We start from the raw sequence: 13,347 nt of genomic DNA on the forward strand, positions 1-13,347 counted from the left end.
TGAATGAAAATCACTTTTTATTGATTTTCAAGTATAAAATAGTAATTTACACATTTGCTTATCCAATAGAAATTATCTCCCATGTGGTCAGTTCCAGCATTAACTCTTAGAGATACTTTACACTGTCATAATGGATTGTGTTTAATCACAGAAACACATCAAAATTAACTTGTGGTGAGACAAGAAGAAGAATTTTAAAAAATTAATGTCAAGATTCAACACAGCTCCATCGTCTCCGCAGAGTACCCCAGAGAACACAGGAACTCACAAGCCTTGCATTTTTTTGTGAGCTGTATCCCTTCTAGGATTTTATCCTTCTGCACTTCAGATTATTTCAGATATTCTTTCTTTCAGATATTATCTCCCTGTACTAGTGTGCAGAGACGTTCCTACATTCCTCTGCCTAACAGTAACCTATGGCCTTGGGCCAGACCCAAACTGAAGTGCCAGACCCAATAAGCCAAGCCTTTTGCAACAAACCTGACTGCAGACCACAATCCCCTGCCAACCCAGTCCTTCCTCTCCTCAGGTCATCAAGTGTCTTCCACTAGATAACTAACACTTACTGACAATGGAATAATAGAAAATAAAGCAAGAAAACCCCAAATCAGAGACAGAATAGTCCCTTCTGTGCATGTAACAACAAAGAACCTGTGCATACATTTAAGAACAGATGTAAATACAAAGTAATCTGTTTAGAGTGTCCTGTATAGTAACTGTTGTAGGTCATGACAGAAGCATAGACAAAGAGCTACTTCATTTCTAAAGTCTGAACTTCAAAGTCAGATTGTCAGATGCAGCAACAAATGAAAATGCAGTAGACAGAATGCCAGGCAGGCCAAATATCTGCTTTAAATGTCACCTCTGCACCATAGTGCAGGTGGGACTCTAGGTCTCTATAGAGTCACATGAAAAACCTTTGTTGTACAATTAGCCAGCCGCAGCACAAACACTGGTGGTTGCAGTGTGATGCCAGCCAAAATGAACATTATGCTCCAGTCTAATAGTTTTTATTGTTGTTGCTCTGGTGAGGGATTTTTAAAAATTTTGTTTTCATTCTTTTTTTTTTTTTTGGTGGTCTTTTTGTTGGTGTCATTGTTGATATTTCAGTGATGGTGGTGGTAATGTTTTATTTTAAATGCTTCTGATTATAAAGATTTACAATCTATTAATACTGGAAATCTCACTAATAAATATGGCCATGTTTTCAGCCTACAGACATTGTGGTGCTTGTGAAGAGCTAAGCTTCAAACAAAAATCCAGGGTTTGTTTTTCCTACAAACACATATATTCCAGGTAGTAAAAACAAATTCAGTAGACAGAAGCTTAGCCCTTGAGTAAGTCTGCATTTTTAATACTACTCCTACATTCAGAAGAAGCTGAAAAATCAATCTGTAAAATTAGGAAGCTACTATCAATGCAATAGGCTTCAATGCATAATGAGGTCAATTGGGAATTATTCACAACAAGATGCCTTGGTTTGGTCCTTAGAGGATAAAGTTTTTAACACGCAGAATGGTAGTGTGGTTGGTTAAAAATCAAGCTACTATAATTGCAGACACTTCTATGCAAACTTCTATGTTTCACATAGCATAAAACCCTCACCTTATTCTGTTCATCCAGAACATTCAAGATTTTAATACACAAATAATGGGCGTTACTCAGATCAAAAGAAAATGTAAATAATTTTATCATCAGTGTTTGTGTACAATCTGTTAGAAGGCCTGGTATGCATTCATATGTGTCTTTCTCATTTTACAATTACCTAATTTCAGCATTTAAAGATTCCTCTAACAGCAGTTCTAAAACCCACTTTGTTCCAATGCCTATGCAAAATACAGTTGCATCAGTTCTGCTTCCAGAAAGCAATCCAGTTTTGTTTAACATGCTGCCTTGCACCACCATCATCTTCCTCTTCTACTACAGGTTAGAACGAGTCAGCCAGGGAAATTCCTGGAAGCAAAAAACCAATAAACACCACATCAGAATGGGCAAACAGTAAGAGGCAATCCACAGGACATAAAGACTGCTCAAAAATGTTTCACCTCCTTTGGTCTAGAATGAAAAAGAATAACCTTAAATTCTGGAAACAGTCATTAAGAACCCTCTACATTAATAACAGCTAGTGGGAGAAAAATCCAAACAAGCAGGTAACAAGGAAAGCAGATGGCATGGTGTAAAAAGACCTATTTTCTCTATCTCCCAAAACTAAGAACAATCCTTTTGCCTTGTAACCATCTCTGCCTCCTCTGTGGTTTAAGTGATGGTCCCTAAGGTTTTCAGAAGCTCACCACCATGAAGCTTGCAGAAAAATAAAAAAGGAAAACAAATACATACCTGTTTCTTTCTCTCAGATTGTGGATCAATCATTACATTTATAAGAGAAGGTGTTTGCTTGTCAGTCACACTTGCTTTCAGAGCGTTTTGCAATTCTTCTGGTGTTTTAACAAAGTATCCTTTACCTCCAAAGGCAGACATAATTTTCTCATAGTGTGCATTTGGCAGGAGAGAAACAGGAGGTACACTGTAACAGAATGGAAAACATGACTAATGGCATGGGAAAATTGCCAGGCTGAGTAATTTAATTACTTTAGCACCAATTTTAAAGTGCAAGATGATTATTGTGCTGGCTTGATGAATTCTTCTGGGCTGAAAAAACTATGGTTCCTGTATCACCTAAGACGTGTTTATAGAGTACTGTACTCATTTTTATCTTGTGGAGTCATTCCTCAGCTAAGCTTTAGCCTAGTTCTCTTTGTACAGAGATCTTAGCTCAGAAGCAGAAGTCCTGTGTAAACTAAGAACTCAGATCTCAGGAAATTTTGGAGAATATCAGGATTTTGAAAGTTATGAACGCTGTGGGCTGAACTGCTGGGCAGGAACCTGAGAAAAATAGCAGAGAATCATCACTCTGCTGCAGTGTTGTGCAAGCAGTAGGCTGGAATTAGGTTGGCTGTTTACTTTTGGTAATTGGTTCTTACTTATATGAACTTAGCCCAGGAATAAACTGATTTTATAAATGTAATTTTAATATGGATCATAAAGCATAAAAAATAAAGAGAATGACCATTTTGTTAACTTTTTCCATAGTTACAAAGGGCATACTTTGAAGATGCTTACCATGTAACAGGGTCACCAAACTTTAACATTTGCTCCCAGGAATTTGCATCCAAACCAGTGTAAATCCCATTGTTGTTTACTACGATAATCAGGATTGGCAAGTTATATCTATAAAAAGAGACATTTGGAAGAATTCTGAAATACTTGCCCTGCTCTTTAAGATGTTAAGAGTGTAGTTGTCCTTACAAGTAAAAGGAAAAAAATCCCAGTTCTACCTGAAATATGATTCAACCATCACTAGTAAAGCACTACATAACAACAACATGTATTGTTTATGCACAAAAAATGAGCATGTATGTTTTTTGGCTTGTTTTTATGTGATTTATGGATATCCCACCTACCAGCAGTTAAATTTTTCTAGTTAAAGTGACCCCGAAGAGCATCTTTTTGAGCCAAAAAAACCAGTTACCTGCAGATAGTCTCCACCTCCATTCCAGAAAATCCAAAAGCACTATCTCCTTCTATGCAGACAACTCGCCTTCCAGGTGTGTGGTCCCTGGCTACCATTGCAGCTGCTATGGCAAAACCCAGCCCCACTCCCATGGTTCCAAAAGTACCTGCATCAAGCCTAAAGGGAGAATACAGAATTACTATAGCTTTATTTCTACTCAATCTCTTTAATTAATTCATGATGCTTTACTTTTAATACTTTGCCATATAGTATTCAAATACTGTTTTATAAACAATTGGTATAAAGAGATACCAGAAGTAGAGATTATTATATTCAGCCAAACATTTGATAAAACTGCAAATGTTTATAGTGATATAAACATACTGGAACTCAAATTAAAATGAAAAACTCTTGTACACTAGTGCTACAATAAAAAACTATTCTCATATGCTTTTAGCTTGCATAGCAACAGTATTTCAAAAACATTCAATTACTGTAGAGACAGACAAAATGAAATATTTCTATATTTAATTCTTTGAAAATATAACTATTAGTCTGAAAGCCATTGATTAAATACTGCTGTTCAAATTTTAGTCTTCTGTTCAACCATTTGAAATCAAATTGAAAGCTATAATTTAGTTAGATCATTTCCATCAGAAGCACATAATGGACACAGAAGTACATAAAGCAGTAGATTATTCTAGGGTTAACTGCTTGAATTTCCTTTCAGATATGTGCAGTGCAGTCTGAGAAGACAACCAGTAACATTACTGTGTACTTATTTTAAATAAGGGGGGAAAATACACACTCTTTCCCAACTTTACTGAAAGTACCTGGGTGTTGTTGGTTGTTTTGTTCACAAAGCAGTATTTTGAGTACCCACACCTTAGGCATGTAGGTTTACATGAAAGCATGCCAATTATATAATCCAATTTTCAAGTTTTCCCCATTTTGAATGTTCCAAAGAAAAACTCTTCACATGAATTCTTTTCAACATGAGAAGCCCAATTACTGTTTTTATTTTTCATCAATATTTACCACAGACTCTGAACAAAGAAACAAACATCTAGGTGAGGGAATTTAACACAATGCTCATCACTCACTTTCCTCAACAGAGAGAGCAACTATCACCATTCTGCTGCAGAGCACACAGAGAATTGTTAAAATCTATGACAGGACATCAGTATGTGAGTGGAAAATTTTCCTAAATCCCTCTCCCAACATATTATACTTATGTTTTCCAGACCACTCTTCTTCTTAGCTAAATGAAAACATTTATACAGAAATGTAGTGTGTTGAGTCAGAACAAAAGATATCACACCTTTGACGGGGATAGAAATTTGGAAGCATGGTTCGTCCAATGTCCATGGTGTTTGCTCCCTCACTTACTAAAATGCAGTCCTTGGGTATCAGTTCTCTGATGTGATGAAAGACTGTATAATAATTCATAGGCAGAGATTTCTGTAATGCTAATCCCTTAAAAATAAAAGATATTAATAACTACCACAAATAGAATTTAGGGCTCAAAACACAGACACATAAATAATAATGATGAAAATAAAAATACTCTGCCAGGTAAGGTTGGAGTATTTGGTTTTTCAGGCACTGGATCAAGGTCACTCCTTCTTTATCTATCCTGGTGACACAACATATTTATCAGAGGCTCAACAAGCTCAGCAGCCCTTCAATGACTTATCATTAGCAGAAGCTATTAAAACTCAGTTTAACCCAAGAGGCTCATGAAATTTTTCTGCACCTGGTGTGACTCCAAGTGAGCTGTCATCTGTGTGCTGGGAGATAATTCAAAAGAGCAATCTGCTAAAATGACTTTATTTTAGATCCCAGTCTTAGGAACATGCATCTGAAGTTACAGAATATGAGTTACACAAAGTTAGGTATATACCAAGCATCTGTGGTCTCTTGGTCTTAACAGCTACTTGCTTTTAACATAGATTAAACCTAGACCAGCATTGCTAAACTGCACAATCACAGAAAATGATGACAAATAGAAGAAAACTAAGCATCTTCACCTAAGCCAGTTTCCACTTGGAGTACTTGGAGTATCTGTCCATTGCTTAAAAGCCACTGCCTGTAACATAGCAGCTCTGGCTGTGGTCTTCTACTAATGGCTTTAAGAATCTAATCCCAAAGTGTAATGATTTCTATACAGTTTGAATTTATACAAAATCATAGAATACTTAACCTATAAAGCTTACAGTTCCTAAGCATAAGGAGAGTAAGCCTATACCAGAATGGTACAAATTTTCAAAGTCTGAGTGACTTAACTGCAAAATAATTGAGAAATAACTGGACATAGACCAGTTAAAACTGACAATTTATCAGTGCCTGTTATAGCAAGAAACCTTTTAATTTCTTTCATGTCACGCTACCTTTGATCTTTCCTCATTGTTCTTTATTTTCGCTCTTAGCTTCTGCCACCACTCTGAATTAGAAGGGTATTTCCATGATCTTTTCTTCAATTCTTCTAACAGCTGGAACAATATTGAAATGTTGTAGAGGGTTCTTTCAACGTGTTTAAAAGACAACAAAAGCATCAATAATAACATTATCAAGAATCATCCCAGCACAATTATAGTAACACTAATCAGAATCTTTCACATATAATTTGACAATAGACTGGATATACAACATGGTTTTCCTTGAACAGCTGGGGATTTTTTTTCTTTTATTTTTAACAAGCAAATTACTTCACATGAATCATAGGAAATTGAGGTCAAAACCAGAGGACACGGGACATTACGTTACCTGCTCAGTCACGGCGTCTATGTCACCTAATAAAGTTGCAGCTGGCCTTACATTATTCCCCAGCTCTTCTGCACAAATATCAATCTGTATTTAAAAAATAAAAATAACCATTAACTCAAGAATATTAACAGAACATTTTTTTTCAGTTCAAGTGAGGAATATGCCCTAACATACACAGATGTCTAACATTGTCTTCATACCCTGTTTTGGCTGTAGAGGTAACTTCCTTTGTCTTTCCTTGACATGACATTAAGAAATCCTTTAAACAAAGTAAAACCCTATGGTACATACCTATTTTAATGAAAGTCATATACACCCTTAAAGCTGACTGCTTGCTTCTTTCAAGCTCCTGCAGACACTGTAGAACTTTATTACAGCATTGTATGTGAGCTAAAACATCTAGGCTCAGGTATACAAAGTCTATACAAAGCAGCAATTTTCTCACTAAGAAAACTGTTTGCTACTTGACAGCAAGAACTTAGTTAGCATAAAGAAACTGAAAAGAAGGTTGCAACTACTGAAGCAAATCTTTCAGTGATGCATGAAACCTCTAAGGTTACATAAACTGTTATTTTTGACCAGGACACACCGACTATGAACTGAGTTAGTGTTTTAATACTAATCTCTGACTGTGAAAAAATCGAGATGAAAAGAGTATTTTCTTTAAATTTTTTTAGGAAGAGGAAACATAAAATATGTATTATTTGTAAAAATAATAATTGTAAAAATAACATGTGTATTTTTAAAAATTGAGCTTTTAATGCTACTCTGAAGTTTGGAACTTTAGACTATGCTCCAGGCCAGGTTAAGCAGGACAGCCAATATGTTGTATCAACTACTACTATTTGATCACAGAGTCTTGGAGAGGAGATTTGAAGGACTCAAGACTTCTCTTTCTAAGAGCTGGCAGATTGTCAAATGCATTCATTAGTTAAACAGCCTTTCTTCCTCTTATTTAATTTCTGAGTGGCTGAGCTCTTACATTATGACAGGATCTGAAAGCAATTCTTTTTCAGAAAAAAATCAGCCAAGAGAGCAGTATGAAAGATTCCACAATTTCTAACCCTGTATTAGTCAACTGCATAGACGTATCTGCCCTCCTCATTATAGCAGCACCAAGCTCTTGATACTAGGAACAATATTGTAAGCATTCTTGAAAATATAAGGAAGTAAAAACAATAATTAATGATATCCTAAGTATTTCTGGAGAATTACTATAGCTGTATGCACCATACTGCACTGTCCATATGGCAATATTTGCCACATGAAATACATTACCAAAATAATTTACAGTAATTGCTCTGGGCAATGCTAGAACACAGAAGACTTCCATTAAGTGAAATGATTTTCCTGCTTACCTGAATAACCTTTACATCCCGTTGATATCTCGGTGGAAGACCAAAATGCAAAATCCAATTCAACCTTGCACCAAGCAAGATGATTACATCAGCATGCTGTAATGCCCTAATAAAGGGAAATGACAGAACCAGATAAGAAGGAATCACCATTACATTTAATAGTCTTTGCAAAATTAGAAGCAATCCTAACCACCACAGCAATTATTACTTCCTCTAAGCTGCTTGCTTAGCCTCAAAATCCTGTATCCTTTTATACAGCCAATCACCAAGCCATTCTTGAGTTAAGGAACTTAAGAAGAAAATTAATTACTATTTTCCTATTACACCATATATAGGAGAGGAATCATTACATTAGGAGACCAACAAGATCCCAGAATGATACTGAGGTTAAAGCAAAAGACTCACTGTTGTGACACTGGCAAGAGTGGGTACCAAAATTAAGATTGGTATGGCCCTCTCAGCTTAGTCTCCCATTAATTTACCTTACAGATAGGCAGACAATATTTGGTATATTCTTTTATTCTCCATTCTTCCTAGCAGCATGCTTAACAGTGATAAAGCTAAGATACTCAGCAACGGACAGCATTTTACTTTCAGGGTGTATAAATGCTCCATCTGCAAACCAACTCTGCACATATTCATACATAGTAGGGTTCTTAGAGTCCATTCACATTAATTTTGCCAAAAGCCCCCCCAAAAAAAACTGTTAAAATTACTTTAAACACAGTCATTCAGTACAGTTTGAAATATCTTACTTTTCTTTATAAATAAATTGCAATTTAGTGATAAGGTATTGCAAACACCACACAGAGAAAACAGCTGGCAAAACTTCAACTGCAACATGGGCAGTTCAAGTTTCTGTTTATGGTGTTAAAGTAAAAAGAAGGAATTTGTCTAGTGCACAAAGTTAAATGTCTAACATAAAACTATTTGCCAGCTCTGTTTTATGTTATGAAATACACACTAGCAACAGTAATACATCTACTTGCCATAGGTTTCATAGCTACAGAATATAATAAATATCAAAGTATCTATCTTCCTGGTCAGCATTCTAAAGTGATCCACTTAAATCTGTTGTCCCTTTTCCAGCAAGATCTTCAGTGCTCTACAGCGAAGTGCAAAACATAGTTGAAAAAAATTTTCTGATAAGAATTTTCTCTTCCCTGGCATCTGTAGACCACCAAAATTCCTAGTTGTTTCTCAGCTGTTAGGATTAGAAGCCTTGCTTTATATTTACGTTGATCTCGCTGCAGCTACACAATTTGGATGGTTATCAGGAACTACTCCTTTTGCCATTGGTGTAGGCAAAAAAGGCAGTCCACAAAGGTCCACCAACTTTCTGATGTTGTTTTCAGCATGTGAATAAGCAGCACCTGAATGAAATGAAAGAGACTGCTTAATACTACACAAACCAACTGTATTTGCTTGAACCTCAATTATACTGATTACATTATGGCAGAAGGAGTACTGTTTCCCATTATGAAAGCTGCCTGTTACTTTTCATTCTGAACAACTCAAAACTAAACATGCCAAACCACAGATATCTGTGGCTAAAATTTCACATATTTTCAACAAAAAGTTTTGGTTTCTTGTAAGACTTCAGCTGAACTATTTTATCAATTTTTATGAAGCAGGGCAGGGAAAAATAGGAAATCTTGTTTATTTAAAATGACAAGTTTTTAGTGAGTGAAATTTGGTATTATGGGATAGAGATTTCTGCAGCAGCAACACGAGATGACCTTTATGTTGTGTAATGTCATTTCTTGCTTACCACCCGCTCAAAGACTACTATAAGACTACTTTAGTGAAAAGAGCACAAACAAGTCCTTGCAAAGGTTTGTGTTTGTGCACACATTTCGTGTGATGCTGCAGCAGGAAATGGCTGCTGAATTAAGCTTGTCCAGACAACCTAAAATAACTGACTGGTCCTTGTCCAATGGCTTGAATCTGTGAGTCTTATATCCTGAAGAATATACTATTGTAAATATTTCAAAAATTCTGCTAACAACAATATATAGCACAAGGTCCACGTACATTTGTTGAGTAGATTCTCAATTGTGGGCATTGACAAAACACATCTTTTTTTTTTTTGGTGTTTTTTTGGTGGTTTTTTGTTTGTTTTTTTGGTTTTGTTTTTGTTTTCCACCTTCAGTTTTAGAAAACACCCTTTTCTTCCTATGTATCCAGATGGAGAGGGAAAAAAAACCCCATAAGCTCTTCTGATCTACCTTCTGTTTTCAATTTCATTACCCAATCAATCATAAGATCCATCTAATTTCAATCACTGCACTCCTTATTAAACATAGGCAGAGATCATTCCCCACGTCTGCAGGAAAATATCCTGGGTTAAATGAGCTGGTTATTTTAATTCTGTTCCTAACTGACCTGTATCTTCAACAGAAACACCACTGCACTGGCTAACTTTCCACAAGGAGACACAAAAGAAGTGAACCAGCACAGGAAATAATTACCCCCCATCCCCAGGAATTGATTACATTAGCAGAGTACACCGAAAAGTTTGTAAAACAGTAACAGCAGCAGCACCTGCTGTGTTGCTGTACATTCCTGCAAAGGTAGGCTGGCACTTTCAGCAAGAACCAACAGAAAAATGACCTTTGGTTACTCTGATTCTTGCTATATATGCCAGAGCAGAGAATATAATTTCTTTAATAGAATTTAAGTTGCTTGGAATTTTGAAAGTGATTCCTTGGTATTGGCTCTAGGATTAAAGACAACAGTTATCTGGTTTTTTTTCTATATAAAAATGTATTTTATCAATTGACTTTTCTTTAAACTAGATGAAAAATAAACCATTACAGAACAGAAACAAAAATTCTAAAACCAGAGCAGATTTTAACATTAAATTCCAAAGAATTTTGTGGTTTTACTTCTGGTTGGTTGGTTGGACTAAAAAGAAGATGGGTAACACTTCTGGGGAAAAGCAATCTGCTCTTGTCCTGAATGTGTACAGTTCAAAGCTACATCAAAGCATTCTACCTTTGCCAATGAGGAGCAGAGGCTGCTTGGAAAGAACAATGACAGAGGCTGCTTTGGATACAGCAGAGTGTTCAGCCATGCTGATGGGAGGTGGCAGGCAGCATTCCATGTACCTGAAGCCAAGCAAAACAAAAGAGGCTCTTTGAAAAATTCAAAACAAGAAATGCTGAAAGACAAAAACTATTGTTGAGCATAAAATTGCAGTTGCTACACACCATGTTACAGCATTTATTAGAACAGGAAATATTTTTTCAAAACAGGCTTTGAAGTTTCCCCTCCTTGTTTCTTTAATTTTGTAGGTAGTGTTACAGAGATTTACAGAGTGACATCATTATATTACCATATTGACTCATTCTTTTTTGCACATTTCATTACAAACTGTAATCTGTATCATGTTATGATGGAATGTCACATTTAGGGGCTGAATGTTTTTGTTTTAGGAAAATAAAATACGAAATTGACCTACAAATGAATTTTCTTTTGTTCAGTGACTTTAAAAATAATGAATGAAATCTTTACGCACTTGACAGAGCTCTTATTCACCTGAAGATTCACAAAATCCCCAGGTATGTCAATATAGCAGGAACCCGGTCGACCATACATACTGGTTCTTACAGCCTAGAAAAAAACCAATCACAGTCTTAATCACCAACAGGACTTTAAAAATATTAATATGCAAAAAAGCAAGAAAACTCTGCTGTAGGCAGACAAGGTGCACAGATTTATTTTGCTGATTCATCATAGTGGAAGCTTCCATGGATTGATTTATACCAACAACATAAAGTTTTGACAGCTATTTATACCTTCTCTTACATACCAGCTGGAGCCTTTTAGCAGATGTACACTATTAGACTCTAAATTCTTTGTTTAATTTGCAATGAGACAACTGCATTATCAGCTGTTAAGTTTGGAGATATAAAATTAAACATTCATGCTGAATTCTACTTAAAGTAGCACAGAGTAAAACCAGGATAATCAATGCCTCCATTTTCTATTACTTTTGACCCCAGTTCTTCTATTGCAGGTAGATGCTGTGCTGAATTTGCACTTCTGGAAATAGTATGACTATATGCAGAATTTAGGCTGACATGGCTAAAGAGTTACATGGCTACAGCAGTACCAAGAGACTTCTCTAATCCTCTCTGAAGCACTGAGATAAGGATGTGTTTTTTCTCACTCTCAAAAAAGACCAACAGAGCAACAACCAAACTCAAATCCCAAACACAACCATCTCCACTATTCCCCTCCAAATCTCCTTCACATGACAGTGATAAAACAGCTGAAGCATTACATTTCTAGTTATTACAACTCTCCCTAAAAGCATTTATTTAATAAAAATTTCCCAACTCTGTCTAAAGCTAACAAAAATCACTGCAGGGATCAGTAAGCATAAGACTGAACTAGGATCGATTTCTAGCCTATTCCATAACTTTGTTCACAAGGCAGAACATCCTCAATTCTTAATTTACTCAATCAATCATCACCTCCTATCTGCCAGAGCAAATTACTTAGAATAATAACTATACAAAAATAAACCCTCAAAGCTTAAAACAGGAGAGAGTTACCTGATGTTCTGTTGTTCATTTTGTATTTTTTCATACCTTTTCAATAACAGCAGGAATAACTTCCAGGCTGCTTGGGCGGACAGACAGCTTGTTGTACAGCCTGCCAGCTTCAACCTGAATAATGGCAAATAGCCATTGTATTGGTTAATCAGAGTAATTTGTTCATTTCCACATGAATAAAATGAAAGAAATGCGAGATGAAAAGCAACAAGGTGGAAATTTTCCCACAGAAAAAAGCTAGTGAAAACTGTCAAAACCATACTCATTCCTCCAAGTGTTTAACCTTTTTGTTTTGTTTTCATAAACTGGTTTATTTTCTTGGACATTTTGCTTTTGTCCATCTCAGAACAAAAAAAGGAAATTTATACTAGCTGAAAACCTATAACAGAGTATGAATTCCAACATGAGTAGGGACAAAGACATTCCAGGCAACCTCCTGTATTTATACAATGTCAATTTTAAACCAGCAGATGGAGCAAATCAACAGCATTATAAGATCTGCTAGGAAATGTTAGTGTTTGGGATTGTTTTTCCTACAATAATGAAGAAACAAGAATTATTAAACTGAAACCTTCCTACAGAAAGTTACATGTCTGTGTACCTGTGGGAATTCTTGGAAAGCTCCCATGGTTTCCTGATTTCTGTCAGAAGAACCACCAATAACAATCAAAGGCCTAGAAAAGTATATTAAAAAACAACAACAACAAAAAAAAACCCTGTAAGAGTATATATGTGTGTGTATATATATATATATATATATATATATATATAGCATCCACAGATCTCTAAAAGAATAGATACAGAATACAGAAATGGATTCTAAATATCAGAGTGTCAGCCAGTAGCCTTCCCAGCAGCTTTTGGGTCACCAGTTTTGGGACAATTCAGCCATATTAAGTGACTAGGATCATAGAAGTTCTAAAACCAAATCCCATTGCAGGCAATTTTCATTCATGTTTGATAATGTGGGTGAGGGAATGACAACACCTAATAAGTTAAAAGGTATTGATTGGTCCAAAAACTATTAAGATGTGTGTTTATAAAGGATATTGTAACATTGCACAAGCACTAGAACTAAGAAACAAGCTAGGATACAATTTTCCAAAAAGATTATGTTTTCTTTGTATACAGTTTGGAACACCGCAAATTT

The 13,347-nt window shown here is 35.7% G+C and overlaps 1 protein-coding gene across 4 annotated transcripts in view; it reads right to left on the reverse strand.

The window, feature by feature from the left end:
- HACL1 (2-hydroxyacyl-CoA lyase 1) overlaps window positions 1-13,347 on the reverse strand; it is a 21,633-nt gene continuing 8,286 nt past the window's right edge. For all 4 annotated transcript variants that reach the window (XM_072925676.1, XM_030264920.3, XM_041714466.2 and 1 more), the window contains 13 exons: window positions 12,799-12,871; window positions 12,234-12,311; window positions 11,156-11,250; window positions 10,633-10,745; window positions 8,873-9,008; window positions 7,636-7,741; window positions 6,278-6,361; window positions 5,902-6,003; window positions 4,833-4,987; window positions 3,530-3,688; window positions 3,121-3,228; window positions 2,338-2,524; window positions 1-1,953 (listed from right to left, as the gene is read on the reverse strand). In XM_072925676.1, the coding sequence (XP_072781777.1) occupies window positions 1,921-1,953; window positions 2,338-2,524; window positions 3,121-3,228; window positions 3,530-3,688; window positions 4,833-4,987; window positions 5,902-6,003; window positions 6,278-6,361; window positions 7,636-7,741; window positions 8,873-9,008; window positions 10,633-10,745; window positions 11,156-11,250; window positions 12,234-12,311; window positions 12,799-12,871 (1,429 nt within the window). In that variant the 3' untranslated portion in view covers window positions 1-1,920. The remainder of the gene's footprint in view (window positions 1,954-2,337; window positions 2,525-3,120; window positions 3,229-3,529; window positions 3,689-4,832; window positions 4,988-5,901; window positions 6,004-6,277; window positions 6,362-7,635; window positions 7,742-8,872; window positions 9,009-10,632; window positions 10,746-11,155; window positions 11,251-12,233; window positions 12,312-12,798; window positions 12,872-13,347) is intronic.

This window comes from Taeniopygia guttata, chromosome 2 (assembly GCF_048771995.1).
Source record: "Taeniopygia guttata chromosome 2, bTaeGut7.mat, whole genome shotgun sequence".
In the NCBI taxonomy this organism is placed as follows: Eukaryota; Metazoa; Chordata; class Aves; order Passeriformes; family Estrildidae; genus Taeniopygia; species Taeniopygia guttata.